Source organism: Hyla sarda, chromosome 1 (genome assembly GCF_029499605.1).
Source record: "Hyla sarda isolate aHylSar1 chromosome 1, aHylSar1.hap1, whole genome shotgun sequence".
In the NCBI taxonomy this organism is placed as follows: Eukaryota; Metazoa; Chordata; class Amphibia; order Anura; family Hylidae; genus Hyla; species Hyla sarda.
The window spans coordinates 382,772,232-382,795,266 of NC_079189.1; the positions used below are offsets into that span (position 1 = coordinate 382,772,232).

General features: G+C 40.5%; 1 protein-coding gene across 3 annotated transcripts in view; it reads right to left on the reverse strand.

Annotated features, from left to right (window-relative positions):
• The window catches only part of FANCC (FA complementation group C), a 428,253-nt gene that overhangs the window by 100,509 nt on the left and 304,709 nt on the right, over positions 1-23,035 (reverse strand). For all 3 annotated transcript variants that reach the window (XM_056524729.1, XM_056524736.1, XM_056524721.1), the window contains one exon: positions 18,060-18,216. In XM_056524729.1, the coding sequence (XP_056380704.1) occupies positions 18,060-18,216 (157 nt within the window). The remainder of the gene's footprint in view (positions 1-18,059; positions 18,217-23,035) is intronic.

Sequence of the window (23,035 nt, forward strand, 5' to 3'; positions counted from 1 at the left end):
AGAAATTTACAACAAAGGAAAGATTGGCCAAAGAAAACCACGTGGCCAAGGAACAATACATAACAAATATAACACAGTTATATAAATATTACTAAAGCGATCACTCAGCTGTATGTAGAAATATTAATTTGCAGAATGATGTCTTTGGATGTTGCGGATATTATAGACATATCCAGTAGATCATTATAGGTCATCTTGAAAAATAAAAACATCACATAAGCAGTTTTAAAGTATTTTATAGTCATACCTATAACTCTGCAGCGAAGAATAGGATTTTTCCTTACTAGATCCCGTAGTCCTCCCCTCTCTCGTCACAGGAAGACTGACCGGAAATATGTGCAAAGTGTGACACCCAGTAATCATAAGTAGTAATGGGTAGTTAGAGTAGTACCATTTAATAATATACAGTTTGGTATGCCTATTGTCTTCACTGTGTGCATTGTACTGTATGATAATTAGAGCATTGTTGTGCCTATATATGTGCTGTTAATGCACACATGTGTGACTATGCACCATGTTACTTTTCCCTATATAACTTATTAATGTGGATCTGTCTGTGAGCAACGCCTTTGTCTTTCCACTTTGTGGATGCTTCTCCCTATCTGTGATTTTAAATTAATTAATTTTTAATGTATATTTAATAAAGTTATATAATTTTTACATTATAAGTGTCTCCATTCTCTTTTTCTACACTGATCTTTTACCCTGATCCCTGCAAAGCCATAGCTTTGCATGGATCAGCGTAATAGGGGCTTGATTGCTCAAGCCTGTAGCTCAGGCTTGGAGCAATCAAACGCCGATCAGATGCGACAGAGCAAGGTAAGGGGGCTTCCGCTCGTGTCCTAGCTGATCGGGATATTGTGATTTTATCGCGATAGTCCCGATCAGCCCGACTGAGCTGCCGGGAAGCTTTTACTTTCCTTTTCGACGCAGCAATCAACTTTGATCGCCAGGTCTGAAGGGTTAATAGCGCGCTACACAACGATCTGTGCCGCGCGTTATTAGCCCAGGGTCCCGGCTATGAATCATCAGGGGGCACCATAAAAAGTAGGTAATATTAACACAAAGGAACAGGTGCATTTTATTAAAATAATTCAAATTAAAAACTGTTCTTTAGTTTGTTTTAATTAATCTTAATTTAGAATTTAATGTCACAATTAATTTTATTATAGCATTTTTGCCCAGCTGATATATTGATCTAAAATATATATTTTATCTATTCCACAAATGGCTGTCATGGCATATTAACTTTTAAGCACAGTAAAACAGGTGTTTCCAGTAAAATGATTAAGTAGAGTTTGAACGTTTACTTTCAAATACTGCCACCTAGTGTCTATTAATAGAAAGTGCAAAAGACCACAGTTTTTTTGTTGGTGAAATGAGGCACATCAGTGTTATCATTGCTGTCTCCATACTACAAGACCTTGTAGAAAAGAAGAAAGGCATAACCCTAGGGCTATTTCCCTTTTAATCCTTTCCTGTGTTTTCTGCAATTGTGATGTGGAAAATACAGTAAAAGGACAAGCCTGAGCTGATCTACGCCATCTTTGCAGCTGCACAGGCTGTCTCTATGGTATATACTGTATAACATTGTTAGAATGGTTGACCGACCTTAAAATGGGAGACTCCAAAAAGCTTAAAATGCTATAAACTCCTTGGAATGATATCCCGAACCACACTGGCAATATCGGATTGTAGCAGTGGCATCCAGTATGCACCAACTTCACCATTGCGGTTAAAAATTGCCTAAAAAGTTGCATGATACCAATATTGCCCTCATTTACTGTGAGGGGATTTTTAATGTAATTTTTGGCAGTTTTTCATAATTTTTTCCTTTGCATTTTGCAACAAATTTACTAAAATGTCACACAGGAAATAATAAATTCATCTCAAGGTAATACACCCTACAGGTAGCTGGAGTGTATACCAGAAACCAAACAGGAAAACATACATTAATAATCATTTTCTAAGCTTTTTATCAACTCAGGGTCTGTTATCAAACATCAGAAAACTCATTTGAAAAGTTTAAATGTTAGAAGGTTCAGGTATCTCTTACCACATTACTTTTTTTAAAACCAATTCGAAATGTACACTGCTCAAAAAAATGAAGGGAACATTTAAACAACACAATGTAACACCAAGTCAATCACACTTCTGGATGTCGTATATCTGGATTTTTCCAAAGCATTTGATACGGTTCCACATAAAAGGTTGGTGCATAAAATGAGAAGGATGGGGCTGGGGGAGAATGTGTGCGAGTGGGTAAGTAACTGGCTCAATGATAGGAAACAGAGGGTGGTTATTAATGGTACTTATTCTGATTGAGTGACTGTAACTAGTGGAGTACCACAGGGGTCAGTCTTGGGTCCTATTCTATTTAAAATATTTATTAATGACCTTGTAGAGGGGTTGAATAGTAAAGTAGCTATCTTTGCAGATGATACTAAACTCTGTAAAACGGTAAACACAATAGAGGACAGTGCACTGCTACAAATGGATCTGGATAGGTTGGAGGTTTGGGCTGGGAAGTGGCAGATGAGGTTCAACACTGATAAATGTAAGGTAATGCACATGGGGAAGAAAAATCAGGGCTGGAATTATGTATTAAATGGGAGCACACTTGGGACCACTGACGTGGAAAAGGACTTGGGAGTCTTAGTTAACAGTAAATTTAGCTGTAGTGACCAGTTTCGGGCACCTGCTGCCAAGGCTAATAAAATCAAGGAGTGCATCAATAGGGGCATAGATCCCCACGACAAGGAAATAATTCTACCTCAGACCACATATAGAATACTGGGTACAGTACAGGGCACGAGTGTACAAGAAGATAAAGTGGAGCTGGAGAGGGTTCAAAGACGGCCAACAAGGGTAATACGGGGAATGGGAGGACTACAGTACCCAGAAAGATTATCAGAATTAGGGTTATTTAGTTTAGAAAAAAGAAGGCTTAGGGGCGACCTAATAACTATGTATAAATATATCAGGGGGCAGTACAGAGATCTCTCCCATGATCTAGTTATACCCAGTACTTTATAACAAGGGCTATCCTCTATGTCTTGAAGAAAGAAGGTTTCTATTTCTACACCAGCATAGATGGGGTTCTTTACTGTAAGAGCAGTGAGACTATGCAACTCTCTGCCAGAGGAGGTGATCATGGTGAACTCTGTAAAAGAGTTCAAAAAGGGGCTGGATGCATTTTTGGAGAATAACAACATCGCTGGTTATGGATACTAGATTTATAGGGACAGAACGTTGATCTAGTATGAGGGTTTTTTGCCTTCCTCTAGATCAACTCAACTCAGTAGGGACCTATTAGGGGTATAGGTTGAACTTGATGGACTCTGGTCTTTTTTCAACCTTATGAACTATGTTACTATGTATGTTACACTGTCCACTCAGAAAGCAACACTGATTGACAATCAATTTCACATGCTGCTGTGCAAATGGAACAGACAACAGGTGGAAATTATAGGCAATTAGCAAGACACCACAAATAAAGGAGTGGTTCTGCAGGTGGTGACCACATACCACTTCTCAGATCCTATGCTTCCTGGCTGATGTTTTGGTCACTTTTGTATGCTGGCGGTGATTTCACTCTAGTGGTAGCATGAGACTGAGTCTACAACCCACACAAGTGGCTCAGGTAGTGCAGCTCATCCTGGATGGCACATCAATGCGAGCTGTGTCAAGGTCTTGCTGTGTCTGTCAGCGTAGTGTCCAGAGCACGGAGGCGCTACCCGGATACAGGGCAGTACATCAGGAGATGTAGAGGAAGCCGTAGGAGGGCAACAACCCAGCAGCAGGACCGCTACCTCTGCCTTTGTGCAAGGAGGAGCAGGAGGGGCACTGCCAGAACCTGCAAAATCACCTCCAGCAGGCCACAAATGTGCATGTGTCCACTCAAAGGTCAGAAACAGACTCCATGAGATAGGTATGAGGGCCCGGCGTCCACAGGTGGGGGTTGTGCTTACAGCCCAACACCGTGCAGGACGTTTGGCATTTGCCAGAGAACACCAAGATTGGCTAATTCCCCACTGGCGCCCTGTGCTCTTCACAGATGAAAGCAAGTTCACACTGAGCACATGTGACAGACGTGACAGAGTCTGGAAAAAGCCGTGGAGAACGTTCTGCTGCCTGCAACATCCTCCAGCATGACCGGTTTGGCAGTGTGTCAGTAATGGTGTGGGGTGGCATTTCTTTGGGGGCCACACAACCCTCCATGTGCTTTCCATAGGTAGCCTGACTGCCGTTAGGTACCGAGATCTGCAGACCCCTTGTGAGACGATATGCTGGTGCGGTTGGCCCTGGGTTCCTCCTAATGCAAGACAATGCTAGACCTCATGTGGCTGGAGTGTGTCAGCCGTTCCTGCAAGAAGAAGGCATTGATGCTATGGATTGGCCTGCCCGATCCCCAGACCAGAATCTGATTGAGCACATCTGGAACATCATGTCTCGCTCCATCCACCAACGCCACGTTGCACCACAGACTGTACAGAAGTTGGCGGATGGTTAACCCCTTAATGACCAAGCCCATTTTCACCTTAAGGATCAGGCCAATTTTATTTTTGCGTTTTCATTTTTTCCTCCTTGCCTTCTAAAATCCATAACTCTTTTAGATTTCCATCTACAGACCCATATAAGGGCTTGTTTTTTGCGTGACCAATTGTACTTTGTAATGAAACCTCTCATTTTACCATAAAATGTACGGCGAACCCAAAAGAAATAAATTTTTGGGAGGAAATTTAAACGAAAACCAAAATTTTGCACATTTTGGAGGGGTTTGTTTTCACACTGTACAATTTACGGTAAAAATGATATGTGTTCTTTATTCTGTGGGTCAATACGCTTAAAATGATACCCATGGCTAAATACTTTTATATTTTTGTACCGCTTAAAAAAATCTAAAACTTTTTGTACAAAATCAGTACTCTAAAATCGCCCTATTTTGACCACCTATAACTTTTTCATTTTTCCGTATATAGGGCTGCATGAGAGCTAATTTTTTGCGCCGTCATCTGCACTTTTTTTTAGATACCACATTTGCCTATATAAAACTTTTATATAATTTTAAATAATTTTTTTTTAAATAAAATGTGACAAAAAAGCAGCATTTTTGGACTTTTTTTTAACATTTACGCTATTCACGGTACGGGATCATTAACATTATTTGATAGATTGGACATTTACGCACGTGGCGATACCAAATATGTTTATTAAAAAAAAATTATGCTTTTTGGGGGTAAAACGGACAATTTTCATTTTTATTGGGGGAGGGGATTTTTCACTTTTTTTTTTTACTTTTTTTTAAAATATTTTTCAAATTCTTTTTTTTACACTTATGTCCCCACAGGGGACTATCTATAGCAATCCTTTGATTGCTAATACTGTTCAGTGCTATGTATAGGGCATAGCACTGCTCAGTATTATCGGTGATCTTCTGCTCTGGTCTGCTCGATCTCAGACCAGAGCAGAAGACCCCGGGAGACGGCCGGAGCAAGGTGAGGGGACCTCCGGCCGTCATGCTGGATGATCGGATCGCCGCGGCAGCGCTGCGGGCGATCCGATCATCCAACCAAAGTACCGCAATGCCGCAGATGCCGTGATCTGTATTGATCACGGCATCTGAGGAGTTGAAGGCGGACATCCGCGTGATTGCGGATGTCGGCCATTATGGGCGGGCCGGAACCTGCTGTGTATGATGCGAGCACCCTTCCGATGCTCGCGGTCATACACAGGACGTAAATGTACGTCCTGGTGCGGGAAGTCCCATCAAACCAGGACGTAAATTTACTTCCGTGGTCGTTAAGGGGTTAAGTCCAGGTCTGGGACGACATACCTCAGGAGACCACCTCATCAGGAGCATGCCCAGGCATTGTAGGGAGGTCATACGGGAACATGGAGGCCACACACACACTGAGACTCATTTTGACTTGTTTTAAGGACATTACATCAAAGTTGGATCAGCCTGTAGTGTGGTTTTCCACTTTGATTTTGAGTGTGACTCCATATCCAGACCTCCATGGGTTGATACATTTGATTTCCATTGATCATTTTTGTGTGATTTTTTTGTCAGCACATTTAACTATGTAAAGACGAAAGTATTTCATAATATTTGTTCATTCATTCAGATCTGAGATGTGTTATCTTAGTGTTCCTTTAACTTTTTTGAGCAGTGTATTATACAAGCTGTAGGCTGGAAAATCACTTTTCAATAAAACTCACCGTTGAATCCTCCTCTGCTGCAATCCTCTCCCTTCTTCTTGTGTTCAACTGGTCACAGTACAGCTTGACTAATCCCTGGCCACAAGGCTGGTGAATAGGCACAGCATCGCTATTGAGCCCCAGCCTTTATCCAGGTTCCGGAGCATAATAAATCACAATGCCACTACACCTATCAATGGCCAAGACAAGACATTGCTGTGGCCAACAATTAACTGAGCTGCAGTGTGACGACTTGACCACAAGAAGAAGGAAAAGGATTGCAGTGGAAGATGGAAGTGGGATACTGGAGGCATTGGATGAGCAGCATTAGGTAAGTCCAGTTTTTCTTTTAAATGATGGCATTCTGGGCAGATTTAAAAAAAATAAGTAGCATCCCAGAGAACCCCTTTAAAGGACAACTGCAGCAGAAACAACTTATCCCCTATCCGCATTACTGCTCAGTGTGAGCTAATGCGCGTAGCGTCAACCTAGAGAGGTTGACTGTTATGCCCCCTCCCCATACATTTCCGTCTTGCTTACAGACCTAAGTGTAGACAAATAAAAAGTATATTTGTAGTGCCTTTATATATAATTAGATCATCCCTAAGATGTCTTTATTTTCCCTAACAGAATAACCCCCCCCCCCCCCCCAAAAAAAAAAAAAAAAACTGTCCTGGTGGTGCAATTCACCCATTTACTGAAATGCCTTGATTGCCCTTTTCTGTATGTCCCCTAAATTGTATGTAATGACCCTAAATGTGTTACTAAAACTAAATTTTTCCCTAACAACCAAACATATCTCAGCTTTCATATCTTAATGAGCTGGTAAACATAGGTAAAGTAATAGCTAAGCTGTGATTGGTTGCTAAGGACAACATCTCTTCTGTTTTTCTTTCAGACATTTAAAGGGGTACTCAGCCGAAAAACAGGTCAAAAAACATATGATGTCTGATCAGGGGGTCCCCCTCTGCTTCCTGCCGGATGACTAGCGACTACATCCTCCATGACCCCTCCATTCATGTTTATGGGAGGAGTCGTGGCAGCTACATACTAGACGGCACACCCCATCCCATAGATATGAATGGAGGGGGCGTGGCGTGACGTCGCTGCTGCCGGCCCAGGGATTACGGGTGTCCCCAGTGGCGGGACCCCCACGATCACCCCTTTAAATTAATCAAGGCCAATATCTCATGAGTGGTCTGACTAGTGATTCATATAAAGGCAAAAGTACGTTATCGGCATAAGCATTATGCATCCCGGTGAAATTAATGGGACTCTGCTGCTGCGGAATGTCCGTGCAGAATACTCATTCCGCACTGACATTCTGCCGTTGTGAACATAGCCTTAGATTGGTATTACTGTTCAGTGTTATGCATAGGCATAGTACTGATCAGTAATATTGGTGATCTATTGCTTTGGTTTCCTAGAAGGAAAACATTTTTAGGATATTGGCACTCATTTACTATTGCAAACCCGACATGTTTTGTCGGGTTGTGCGCCAGTTTCGGGCGCATTGCGCCTGAAATTCTGTCTGCGCCACAATATGCACCTGAAATTCTGTCTGCGCCTGAAATGAAAAAACCCCAACTAACTCTCCATTTTGCTAAGAAAACCCAAAAAAGGGGCATGGGTGTCGGGGAAAGGGGGCGTGGTCACAGAAAGGGGCGTGTTCCCGACATTTTCACAAAATCCCAACGTATTTACTAAAGTTTCCACAGAAAATGTGGGGGATTTGAGATGAGGAAAACCCTACAGGACAGAGTATGTGTAAAAAAAAGCAAAGTGTAGAAAAAGTGGAAAATGTAGGGAAAGCTTGTGGAAAATAAATTGTAGGGAAATAAAACACACAAATAAACCTACCCTCCACTCTTAGTAAATAAGGGCCATTATATGGCTTAGAAGTTAAAGGGGTATTCTGGCTTTATATGTCTTATCCCCTATCCAAAGGATAGGGAATAAGATGTATGATCGCAGGGGTCCTGCAGTTGGGGACCCCCGTGATCTCGGTGCAGCGCGCTGCCTCCGAGACAGGGACAGGACATCACAACCATGCCCCGTAGTGGCCCCCTTCCATAGACATCAGATTTAGGGACCACTTAAGTTCGGAAGTAGATTTGAAGGGCCTGTATGTAAGAACCCCCCTATAAATCAACCCACATATAAAAAATGACATTTGGGAAGTTTATTAACCCTTTCAGAATTTCACAGAAATGAAAGCAAAGTGGTAGCGGAGTACACAAATATATTTATTTTATTTTGCAAATATGTCATTTCGACTTGGTGTGACGTCACATCCCCGTCTCGGAGGCAGTGCCTGGCACAGAATGCCGGGGGCTGCACCGAGATTGCGGGGGTCCCCAGTGGCGGGACCCCTGAGATCATATATATTGTGATACATACAAGATGTATAAAGCCGGAATACCCCTTTAACTTCTAAGCCCTGTAACGTCATAAAAATGGTTTTCCTTCTAGCTAACCAGAGCAATATTCAAAATTATAGAGAAAATTTCAAAATCATATTTAGGGACCACTTAAGTTCGGAAGTAGATTTGAAGGGCCTGTATGTAAGAACCCTCTATAAATCAACCCGCATATAAAAAATGAGAAGTTTATTAACCCTTTAAGAATTTCACAGAAATGAAAGCAAAGTGGTAGCGGAGTACAAAAATGCATTCATTTTATTTTGCAAATATGTCATTTTGCTCCACTTTCCGCAACACAGCGGGTGCTGACAGAAAACTGCAACTCAATATTTATTCCCCTAATTCTGACATACTTAGAAATATCCCATATGTGACCTTTGTGTGCTACATGACTCATACACAAGTCTCAGACATGACAGAGCACCGTGTGGATTCTGGGTCTTCCTTTTATTTTGGATATTTTGTAAATATTTTATCAAGATGCAGAGGCCTTTGGGTTCCAAAATATTTTGCAAGACAAACTGATGTTTTCATTGGTACCGTTTTGAGGTACATGTGACACTGATCACTTTTTATTCCATATTTTGAGAGGTGGTACGAATAAAAGAAAAATCGGTTCTGCCATTGTTTTTTATTTAATTATTTACTGTTATTCATTGTGCGGTACAAATTACATGTTATTTTTAGTCTGCCATTCGGTACAATTAAGGCGATACCTAATTTATATAAGTTTTTTATGGTTTATCCCATTTACATCACTAAAATAATTTCTTTGATAAAAAATATTTTTTTGAGTGTCACCATATTCTGAGAGATGTAATTTTTATTCTTTTTTTTTTTTAACCAATGGAGCTGTGTGAGGGCTTATTCTTTTTGTTGGATATGTAGTGGTTTTCAATTGTGCTATTTTGTGGTATGTCTTACATTTTGATCCCTTTTTATACCAAAAAAACGCAATTTAAAGGGGTGCTCCGGTGAAAACCTTTTTTCTTTTAAATCAACTGGTGGCAGAAAGTTAAACATATTTGTAAATTGCTTCTATTAAAAAATCTTAATCCTTCCTGTACTTATTAGCTGCTGAATACTACAGAGGAAATTCTTTTCTTTTTGGAATGCTCTCTGATGACATCACGAGCACAGTTCTCTCTGCTGACGTTATTATAATAAGAACGCTTTATTTATTGTTGTCCTTAGTGGGATTTGAACCCAAGTCCCCAGCACTGCAAGGCAGCAGTGCTAACCACTGAGCCACCATGCTGCCCTTAGCTTACATCTGCTATGCATGGTTGTTAAAATGGACAGAGATGTCAGCAGAGAGCACTGTGCTCGTGATGTCTCAGTGTTCCAAAAAGAAAGGAATTTCCTCTGTAGCATTCAGCAGCTAATAAGTACTGGAAAGATTAAGATTTTTTAATAGAAGTAATTTACAAACTTTCTGCCACCAGTTGATTTAAAAGAAAAAAGGTTTTCACCGGAGAACCCCTTTAAGCAAGATTATAATTTTTTTTTAGTTTAACATGCAGTATAATACACATTAAAAATATAAAAAATATTTTTGATTAAAAAATCTTGTTTGTGCATCATCAGTTTCTAAGAGTTGTGTTTTTTTTTTTTTTTTTTTTTTTTTTTTTTTTTTAAATAACAACAATGTTGTTTGATGGCAAATTTTTTCCTGTAGAAGTTGATGTTTCTAGTAGTATCATTCTGGGTACCTTGGACATTTTGAACACTTTTTATTTTAGATATATATATATATTGATATAAAGCCATAAATTTGGCAAGGTTTATATTAATTTATTTTACGGCCTTCATCGTGTGCTGAGTATGTATTGTTGCGGTTGTTACGGACGTGGCTATGCCAGATATGTGTAACTTTTTTTTTTGGGGGGGGAGGGGGGGAAGGAATGATTATTAAATTATTTTTCGTATTTAATATTTTTATGTCCCATCTGGGGTCTTGACACATATAATACATTACTCCACAGATCTATTTATATTGCAATGCATTATGCCTGACAGTGCTACAATGACATCTGTCAGTGTTTCACTGACACGCATACCAGATCAGACTCTGCCTCGAGCAGAGCCTAAACAGCTTCCGTAGCCAGGTAACCAGAGGCCGTTTGGAGGTCTCTGGTTGCCATGACTACCAATGACACCCCACGATCACATTGCAGGGTCTCAATAGAAAACAGAGGGAGTTCCCTTCCCATGTCACTAAGATGGGTGCTGTGGTCACACTGACCACAGTACGGAAGGGGTCAAATGTCAGGATCGTAGAGGAGCTCTGGTCCTGACAGTTGCAGCAGGTGGCCGGCGATATGCTGGCTGCGACAACGTGATTATTAATGGACGTATATATGTGTTAATTTGCGGCAAGGCACTGCTAAATTGGATGTATATATATGTCCATTGGCAGGAAGGGGTTAAAATACATAACATTAAAATGTTGTCACCTACAGACCCATTTGAGGACTTCTTTTATGCACTTTGGTTGGTTTTTACCCAGTGCAATTTATGGTTAAAAGGAAAACTGCCACATGTTAAAGGAACACTGCCACACTTCTCCCTCCCTTCATCGCTCCTAACTGAAGGGAGGGGGGGATGAATATTCATAAGCTGCAGAAGCCCCGCCAGTGCCAGTTAAAGACAGATTTCCACAAATAATAAAACTACGATTGCGGGCGAACGGCCGCGCGGATCCGGGCAAGGTAGGGCTCATTGGAATCGGCATCTCCCGCACTATCCATCAGTACCTATGGATAGTGCGGGAGAAAACAATTTTCCTTAAAAATTATACAATATCCTTATTCTGTAGGTCAATGTGATTAAAAAAGTACCCAATTTATATCGTTTTTCTATTAGTGTACTACTTTTACTTTTTGATTGCTTTTTAAATTTTTTTTCTCTGATATATGATGTGATTAAAAGGGGTACGCCGGAAAACTTTTTTTTTTAAACACTTTTTGGGTAAAATGGGAAAAAGATGTGATTTATATTTGATTGAGGGAGGGGCTAATTAACTTTTTTGTTTACATTTTTATGTCCCTTTATTGGACTATTTATCGCAATAACTAAACTGCTAAATACTGTTTGGTAATTCATAGGCATAGCACTGATCAGTATAATCAGTGATTTACTTCTCTGGTTTGTTAAAAGGCAGACCAGATAAGAAAACCCTGTGAGAGCAGATGAAGGTAGGTGAGAGGACCTCGGGCCACCATCTTGGCTCATCTAATCTATGCGGTCGTTTCACGGATTATCCGATGAGCCATATAAAACCACCATATTGCCACAGATGCTATGATCACTATTGAAGGGTTAATGGCAGTTATCAACGCGATCACTGCCATTACCGGCAGGTCCCCGTATACTTACAGCTCCTACACTCCCTTCATGTACAGGAGGTAAATGTACGGCCTGGTAGATAAAGTAAGTATGCTTAAAATTGTCCTATATATATTTTTTTTATTTCTGCATATAGAGGCCTGGATGAGAACTTTATTGCACCGTGAACTGTAGTTTAATTTGGTACTATTACTGTTCGGTTGGGACTTTTTGATTGCTTTTTATTAATTTTTTTTATGATGATGTGACTAAAAATTCTGGTAGTGATTTTTTTTACGTGTGCCACGCAGGACATCACTAAAGAAATGACATTTTGCTACAATGTAAAGTAGTGAAAGCAAAGCATTTATAACAGTGTTTAATGTCTTTTCCCCTCAAAATAACCCAACTAAAAGCCATTAAAGGGGTACTCCGTTTAAACATCTTATCCCCTATCTAAAGGATAGGGATAAGATGTTAGATCACGGGGGTGCCGCCACTAGGGCCCCCTGCGATCTCCAGGCTGGCAGTGTCTGGAACACAGAAGCTTGCAGCTTCCACGTTCGTGGCTTCACGTCACCCCCCTCTATTCATGTCTATGGGAGGGGGCGTGACGGTTGGTACATATACGTCATGCCTTCTCTCATAAACGTGAATGGAGGGGGCGTGGTGGCCTGCATTTACAGTCATCGGGCATGGAGCAGAGTTCGCACCATTCACTGAATGGCAGTGGTGGGACCCCCGCGATCTAACATCTTATTCCCTATCCTTTGGATAGGGGATAAGGTGTTTCCAGAAGAGTACCCCTTTAATGTCTAAGTGAGTAGACCACTAATTGAATATGTCCAAATTAGCATTTTAGTCATTTTCCTTCCCTTATGTCATGTGACTCATTAGTGTTACAAGGTCTCAGGTGTGAATGGGAAGCAAGTGTCTTAAATTTGATGTTATCGCTCTCACACTCTTTAATACTGGTCACTGGAAGTTTAACATCCACCTGATGGCAATTAAATCTTTGAGGATCTGAAAAATTAATTTTGCTCAACATAAAGATGGCCTAAGCTATAAGAAGATTGCAAAGACACTGAAACTGAACTGCATCATGGTGGCAAGACCATACAGCGGTATCACATGATAGGTTTCACGAAGATCAAGCCTCGCCATGGCTGACTAAAGTAGTTGAGAGGTTGCCTTTGGGAAATAGATGTATAAGTGCTGACAGCATTGCTGCAGAGGTTGAAGGGTGGGGGTCAGTCTGTCAGTGCTCAGAACATACACTGCACATTGCATCAAATTGGTCTGAATGTCGTCCCAGAAGGAAGCCTCTTCTAAAGATGATGCAGAAGAAATCCTGTCAACAGTTTACTGGAGACAAACAGACTAAGGACATGAATTACTGGAACCATGTGCTATGGTCTGTGAAGACTAAGATAAACTTATTTGGTTCAGATTGTGCCAAGTGTGTGTGGTAGCAACCAACTGAGGAGTAGAAAGACAAGTGTGTCTTGCCTACAGTCAAGCATGGTGGTGAGCGAGTCATGGTCTGGGCCTACATGAGTGCTGCTGGCGCTGAGGAGCTACAGTTCATTGAGGGAACCATGAATGCCAACATGTACTGTGACATACTGAAACAGAGCAGGACCTCAGAATGACTGACCAAGCATGTTTCCAGACATAAACCCTATTTAGCATCTGTGGGGCATCCTCAAATGGAAGTTGGGAAAGGCAAGGTCTTTAACATCCACCAGCTCCATGATGCCATCATGGAGGAGTGGAATGAGGCAACCTGTGAACGCTCTGGTGAACTCCATGCCCAAGAGGCAGTGCTGGAAAAAAATGGTGGCCAAACTAAATATTGACACTTTGAGCACAATTTGAACATTTCCACTAATGTTGCACTAACTTTTGTTGTCAGGTTTAGACATAAGTGGCTGTGTATTGAATTGTTTTAATAGCAATTTAAACACTGTTATACTGGCTGTGCACTCACTACATTCCAATGTAGCAGAGTGTATTTTTTCAGTTTTTTCTCCACATGAAAAGATAAAGATATAATAAACTATTTACAAAAATCTGAAAGGTATTCTCACTTATATGAGATAGTCTGTGTGTGCCTGTTAGGGCTGCAAGATCTATCTCAAAAGCAATCGAATTGCGATTTTTGCTTTTTTGCGATATGCCCCCTGGGAAAGACTGATAATAAGCAGGACATAGTGGGATGTAAAAGAGAACACAGTGCAGGTTATAAGAGAATACAGTACAGGTTATAAGAAATTTTGATAATGAGATAAGAAGCTCAAATCCACATTAAGTCCCCTGTTTTTCGAGTCAAAAAACAGTATCATTTTAGCTTCAAATGTCTTTCTCTCGTGTGTGTTTTTGAAGTTCCCTCTCAGTATCTTGATTGTAAGGTCATGTATGGAGTGGCCTGATTGGGTAAAATGGTGTCCAACTGGGGTGCAGTAGTCATTTTCTTTATGGCGGTTGATGGAATGTCTGTGTAGATTCATCCTTTCTTTGAGTTTCTGGCTGGTTTCACCAATGTAGCATCCCATGTCACACTTGGTGCATTGTATCATGTAGACCACATTTGGGGATGTGCAGGAGTATAGTCTCCTAATGTTATATGTCTTGTTGTTGTGGGTGGCTTCCATCTTGGTGCAGATATGTTGGCAGAGTTTGCAGCGTGGTTTGTTGCAAGGTTTGGTCCCATTCTCTGTGTCTGTTCTTTCTGTAGGTAATTTTCGGTTGACCAGCTTTTGTTTTAAATTGTGTGGTTGTCTGAAGGCCAAGATGGGTGGTTCAGGGAAGATTTCTTTTAGCATCTCATCTTCCGCCAATATCGGCTGTAGGTCCTTGATAATTTTTTGTATTTCTTCAAGGGCCGGATTGTATGTGGCTACCAGTGGTACGCGTGGTGATGGTTGTATCTCTCTGTATTGTAGCAGGCATTCCCATGGTGTTTGAGGGAAACAGACAATTGTCAGACACTACATACTACATGAAACTGACAGAAGACCCCACCAAAGAATACACTCTGGAATTGAAGAAATTGATTGAATCCTTCCCAAAAGAGTCACAGAAAGGATTAGAGACACTCATACCCACAAATCCCATAACAGGGACATTCTACGTGCTTCCAAAAATCCACAAAACTGGGAACCCAGGCAGGCCAATATTAACAGATGGACACATTAACAGAACAGATCTCTGGCTTAGTAGAAAACCTATTAAAGCCCTTTGTCAAAAACACCAGCAGCTTCATACAGGACACCACTGACTTTCTTAACAAACTCAATCAGATTACAAACTTGCCTGCAAACTTCATATTAGTAACAATGGATGTAGAATCCTTATACAGCAACATCCCTCACAGAGATGGAATTGATGCCTGCTCCCTGTTCCTCTCATCCCAAACCCACAGCCAGAAATACAGCCCTGGAGTCATCACTAAACTAATAGAATTCATCCTAACACACAACTTCTTCAGCTTTAACAGTGACATATATCTACAAATGATGGGCACTACATTGGGGACCAGGATGGCACCACAATATGCCAACCTATTCATGGCTGACCTTGAACAACGATTTCTAGACACACAACTTCACAAACCCTACAGATACTACGGTTACATTGATGATATTTTCATCATTTGGACAGAAGGAAAAGAAAAACTCAAAGTTTCATGATGCCTTTAACACATTCAATCCACCTATCCAACTCAAAATGGACTTCTCTACAGAAAGTGTGAACTTCCTGGACACTACTGTCACAATAAACAGGAACACACTACAAACGTCTGTATACAGAAAACCCACAGACCAATCCAGCTATCTACATAAATCCAGTTTCCATCCATCACACACAAAGAAAGGCATCATATACAGCCAAGCTACCAGGTACCATCGCATCTGCTCCAACCCTGATGACAGAGACCTGCACCTACAAACACTGTCTGAGAAATTCAAACAAAAAGGATACAAACCTAGGACAATCAATAGGAAAATACACTCCGCCCTTCAAACACCACGGGAACACCTGCTACAATACAGAGAGATACAACCATCACCACGAGTACCACTGGTAGCCACATACAATCCAGCCCTTGAAGAAATACAAAAAATTATCAAGGACCTACAGCCGATATTGGCGGAAGATGAGATGCTAAAATAAATCTTCCCTGAACCTCTTGGCCTCTTGGCCTTCAGACAACCACACAATTTTAAACAAAAGCTGGTCAGCCGAAAATTACCTACAGAAAGAACAGACACAGAGAATGGGACCAAACCCTGCAACAAACCACGCTGCAAACTCTGCCAACATATCTGCACCAAGATGGAAGCCACCCACAACAACAAGACATATAACATTAGGGGACTATACTCCTGCACATCCCCAAATGTGGTCTACATGATACAATGCACTAAGTGTGACATGGGATGCTACATTGGTGAAACCAGCCGGAAACTCAACGAAAGAATGAATCTACACAGACATTCCATCAACCGCCATAAAGAAAATGACTACTGCACCTCAGTTGGACACCATTTTACCCAAACAGGCCACTCCATACATGACCTTACAATCAAGATACTGAGAGGGAACTTCAAAAACACACAAGAGAGAAAGACATTTGAAGCTAAAATGATACTGTTTTTTGACTCGAAAAACAGGGGACTTAATGTGGATTTGAGCTTCTTATCTCATTATCAAAATTTCTTATAACCTGTACTGTATTCTCTTATAACCTGCACTGTGTTCTCTTTTACATCCCACTATGTCCTGCTAATTATCAGTCTCTCCCCTGCTCCCCCCTCCCTCCCCCTTTTTCTCATTCTTATCTATTTAGTCTATGTTCCCATAACAGGACAATTTATGGCCCATCTTAGTGAGAATTCTCCACATCTATTGTCTTAACCCCTGCATATTTGTGAGATGTAACCTGTGTCTTCTGCTTGTGAGCTTAGATTTGCTTTGGACTTGATAAAGGGAGGAATCCCGAAAGCTTGTCTCTACAAAGTGCTGTTAGTCCAATAAAAAAAGGTATTACAAGATACTGCAACATTTTATGATTTGCATATATATATATATATATATATATATATATATATATACATATATATATATATACATACATATCCTTACTCCTTTTCTGATACTGGACACATATAAAAAAGCAGAGCCCGGAATGCTATACTCATACTACAGAGCCGGACAGGAAACAAAAAAGGCACAGTGTATGCTCAAAAATGTTATAACTTCCCAGAGATTCTAGTATTTCTATAGCTAATTTTGTTACATTCTCAAGGGACAGGAAACGAAATTAACAGCACACCATATAAAATAGGAGTTACCAGACCATCACACTTTAATTACTCTCACAAACCAAAAATAATGCAGTGTCTATCAGGTTTCCTTTCTAACAAAGAACAAGGGTCACCCTAATAATTATTTTACACTCTGCACAGAGATACAGGATAGATCCTGATAAACGACATACACTTATGCTACAGAGTATTGTATTGTTCTTCTTAGTGTAGTCAGGGTACACTTATTTTGCCATAGCATCACAATGATTTTAATTTAATCAGAAATGCATGAGTCATGTTCCCACATAGTAATACTAATCACCTAACACCATATGGTTCATGTACAGGCCATTAATACAACACACTACTTTCTTGTTCACATTGGATCTCTGTAAGAACAAAAGAGCTGAAATATGGGTTATGTTTTACAAACACAGCTGCAATGAGGAATTCCAGAGAGAGCATGGTGGCGACTTTCCACTACATATATTGTATACTTCTTTTTGAAACTGTATCAAACAGTAATGAAATTCTAATGCTGCTTTCTACTGTATATTTATGGAGCAAGGAGTAAAACAGGAAAAACAAAGCACAAGTGGGGATAATTGTATCAACAATTTACTTAAAGGAATAAAGTCATCTTACATTGATTAGTACTCAAGGATTACAAGCAGAGGCAACTTTCATCATAAAAGGGTATACATTATCCCTGCATATTAATGATATTCATGTAAATAGTCTTTAAAATCATTAGGAAAATATTTTCAATGACGTGTTTTCAGACTCAAGCACTTACCAAGTATGAATCTTTTATAATCTCTTCCATTTCTCTGAAAGATTTGCTATGGAGAGCAATTAATCTTTGAAATAGATCCAGCACTGCTTTTTCAAGACTCGGCAAATGACGAAGCCACAAGCTAAGTACTCCTGATTCACTTAGCACAATCTTCTTCCTTCATTTGAAAGGAAAATAAATACAAACTCATTTGAAAGTAATATTTTCTTATGAGAACCAGCACCACAAATAGAGAAAGACATTACCAGCTTCTTAATGTCCATACACTCTGTGACATCAGAAGGATATCCCCTGGGATCATGGATATTACACTTTTTGTCTCACAAAGATGTAGTTCCAACCGGAATTTACATAAAATGCTTGTTACAGTAAAAAGTGGTAAAAACTTTAGTCAGTGATATACTCAGACTGTACATCAATTCATTTGAACTCTTCAGTTAGAAAAATAGCATTTGTAGAAATGTACTGAAAAATAACAAAACCTATTGTTTTACTTATCTTCTATCTTTATCGAGTTCTATGAAGTAAGATACATGGCAGAAGATTTACACATATCCCTCAATAATATGATTAGGAATATTTATCACACCAAACTTGCAGTCATAGCATAGTATCCCTGTGTGGTATCCTTTTTATTAACATGAAAGTCTATGGATAAGTCGCTGTAGCACCATACAGTGGTATATGTCAGAGTGGTCTTCTGGAGGTTTACATCAGGTAGTCCTTCCAATGCTCAATTTCGAAATACGACTCAAATATGATGGCAACAGACCTTAAAAAGCACAAATTACAAGACTCAATAGGGTGGAATTTACTAAGACCAGTATGTGAAACAAAGGTTTTCAGTAAAATCCCACAACCATTTAATTTGTCCAATTGATTAGGAGGTGGGCGCCTATTAGTTAATCTGCCTCCACAGTTGCAAACCTTGCTCTTCAGAAAGAAATTTCTACTGAATAAATTTTTCCAACGTAGTTTTTTACTACAGTTCATGCCATTTACTGGTGTAAACTACAGTAAAACTGCATGGCCGAGGAGGGCCCACCACCTTTTATACAAAACCCCAACCAATTTTTTTACACAGTCACAAGGGTGCTGTAAACACCTCAGAAAGTGAAAAATTTTGGCACAAATGACCACAGAGCAAAATGTTACACTTTTTAACACTATAATCTGGTATACTGTGTAATAAATGTCTACCAATGCTTTTCTATGGCGGCTTTACTGTAAACATAAGGTACTACTGACAGACATTTTGTAGTACCACAACTGTAGTTTAATTAAGCAGCATGAACATGCAAATTGTACTCATATAGTGGATAGAAAAAGTCTACACACTCTTAACATGCTAAGTTCTTCTGATGTTAAAGAACAAGACAAAAATAAATCATGTCAGAACTTTTTCCACCTTTAACCCTTTCCCGCAAAATTACTTATATAAACATCATGTTATGCTGGTAGATCGCGCATCATGACGTTTATATAAGTGATTCAGTTAACCCGGCGATGCGCGGTATCACATGGATTAACAGTTACCACCGGGAGACAACTTCTGCAAGCCCCCCCCCTAGGACCATCTGTGGATGTTCCTGGAATGCTATCACTGTGATTGGTCCCTGTGGACAAATGACAGTGTCCCAGCTGACTGGGGGGGGTTAAAGTTAATTTCCCCTGCTCTGCCCGCCCCTAGAAGTCGAGGCACAGCAGAGGAAGATGAGAGCTGTGGTGGGGACATACCGCAGGACTGGCGGCAGGCAAGTGGAGGATGCAGAGGCAGCAGTGAAGATTGCTGTAAAGTGATCTTCACTGCTGCTTCTAGGAGTTTCAAAACTACAACTCCTAGCATGCCCAGACAGCCTTTGGCTGTCCAGGCATGTTGGGAGTTGCAGTTTTGCAACATCTGGAGGGCCACAGTTTGGAGACCACTGAGCAGTGGTCTCCAATCTGTGCTCTTTCAGATGTTGCAAAACTACAACTCTCAGCATGCCCAGACAGTCCAGGAATGCTGGGAGTTGTAGTCCTGTAACATCTTGCCCTTCAGATGTAGCCAAACTACAACTTCCAGCATGCCTGGGCAGTCTGGGCATGCTTGGAGCTGAAGTTTTGCAACATCTGGAGGGCTACAGTTTGGATACCACTACACAGTGGTCTCCAAACTGTTCTCCTCCAGTTGTTGCAAAACTACCACTCCTAGCATGCCCTTCGGCTGTCTGGGCATGCTGCGAGTTGTGGTTTTGCAACAACTGGAGGCACACTGGTTGGGAAACATTGTCTGTCTAACTCAGTGTTTCCCAACCCATGTGCCTCCAGCTGTTGCAAAACTATAACTCCCAGCATGCACTGACAGACCGTACATGCTAGGAGTTGTAGTTTTGTAACAGCTGGAGGCACACGGGTTGTGAAACACATAGTTAAGTAACAAACTCTCAGTGTTTTGCAACCAGTGTGCCTCCAGCTGTTGCATAACTACAACCCCCAGCATGCACGGACAGCCAAAGGGCATGCTGGAAGTTGTAGTAGTATGCCTCCAGCTGTTGCATAACTACAAGTCTTAGCATGTCCTTCTGCTGTCACAGCATGCTGGGAGTTGTAGTTTTGCAACAGCTGGAGGTTTGCCCCACCCATGTGAATGTACAGGGTACATTCACACGGGCGGGTTTACAGTGAGTTTCTCGCTGCAAGTTTGAGATGCAGCAAATTTTCCACTGCAGCTCAAACACCCAGCGGTAAACTCCCTGTGAACCCCCACCCATGTGCATGTATCCTAAAAACACTACACTACACTAATCTAACACATAATAAAGAGTAAAATACTACATATACACATACCCCTACACAGTTACCTCATTTCCCCCCCCCCCCAATAAAAAATGAAAAACATCTGGTACGGCACTGTTTCCAAAATGGAGCATCCAGCTGTTGCAGAACAACAACTCCCAGTATTGGCAGACAGCCATTGACTGTCCAGGTGTGCTGGGAGTTTTGCAACAGCTGGAGGCACCCTGTTTGTGAATCACTGTGATAGAATACCCCTATGTCCACCCCTATGCAAATCCCTAATTTAGGCCTCAAATGCACATGGCAGTCTCTCACTTCGGAGCCCTGTCTTGTTTCAAGTAAGTTTAGGGTCACATGGGGTATTTCCGAACTCGGGAGAAATTGCCTAACAAATTTTAGAGGGCTTTTTCTCCTTTTACCCCTTATGAAAAGGTAAAATGGGGGTCTACTCCAGCATGTTATTGTAAAAAGGAAAAAAAAATTACACTAACTTGCTGGTGTTGCCCCATACTTCTTATTTTCACAATACATATACATGTATACATATTTTTAGTTTTTGGGTTTTAGTTTTATTTTAACAGGACATTTCATCATAGACAGTTAGGACCTATTTATTTTACACACTTACTCATTGTTGTTGTTGTTTTTTTTTGTTTTTTTGTTGTTTGTTTTGTGTTTGTTGCTGTTTTTTGTTGTTTTTTGGTGTTTGTTCGTTGTGTTTTGTGTTTGGCTGTCCCTTTGTCTGTCTCTTTTATGTTTATTTGTTTGTTTGTTTGCAGCTTGGTTTGTGTGTTTTTTAGATCCTGGAAGAAGTGTCAGCTTGATGTGGACCGGAAGGCACTAGTGAAGCCCCTTTCATGGCCAGATGGCTTATTAATTTTGTCATGACATGGCCGTATTGTCCCATTTTAATAATCAGTATGATACCGCTAGGGGTATGATGGGTGGGACATGTTTTACAAAAAATTTTTTATTATAATAATTTTCATGATAATAACTTTATAACTAGACCTGTATATGTATTGATATTTATTATAGTTGCCTCTATATATTGCACTTTATTCTAGTGCACTTTTTGAATAATAGCTTATTTATACAGCACCTTATCTCAGCGCACTGTATGATTACAAGCAACAACGATTGATATTTATATTTATTAATTTTATTTATTTCTTTTACACTTTTCACGAATATTGTGTTTTTACACATCTATCACTTTTTATATATTTTTTTACCTGAGTGTCAAGTCTTAATACCTGACATTCCATTCTACACGTGCACACATATACATACATATTGCCACACTTACATGTTGTTCACAAGTTTGCTTAATAGCACATTATGATTGATATAGGGGTATATTATTTTTATTTAAATGATCTATATGCTTTGTATATATACATATATAAATCTCTCTGTATGCTTCACATGTGTTCACGTTTGTTCTTACCTTTTGCACCTGCACTTCACTTTTTCTTCTGCTTTTTATTATAAAATTTTCTTTTTACATAAAACTCTTTATATATATATGCTCAAGGATTTCACTATGCACATCAATGTCAGTGCATCCGTCTCCTTGTTCCATGTCTAAGTTTGTGCGCATGCCCAGACCTGGCTCCGCGTCATAGCGGACTCTAGTTTGTCTGCGCATGCGCCAAACACTTCTACATACCATCCACTTCGTGGACTCTTGTGCGCACACGCCGATTCAGTGCGTGGTGACGTTGGTGCACAGACGTCGCCTCTCCACTGTGCGCGTGCGCCCGAGAGCCCAAGATGGCGCCGGCAGCTATGAGTTCTGGCGGTACGGAACACAGCTGCTCTTATCCATGTAATTCTCATTCCAAATATCTGATTGGTCCTCTGTTGTATAAATAGTTTACCCAGCTATCACCCAGATACTCCCTGACGAAGCGGGTAGCGAAACGGCGTAGGGGTTGTGTGTGATCTCTTATGTGAGTATAACGTGGTGACTCCGGATGCACTGTGGCAGCGTGTTTACCCTTTCTTCCCTTCCGTGGGCTGGTGTACTTTTCTAGTGCAGTGATGTTGCTATGGATGCACCTGTTGATTCCTTCAGGTCTCATACCAATACACTTTTGTCTCTAGTCTTCTCAGGCTCCCACAGTGCACCAATAGATCACCTGTATACGTTGTCTCCCTTCTCTTATTATCATTCATTTTGTGTTTGCCTTTTC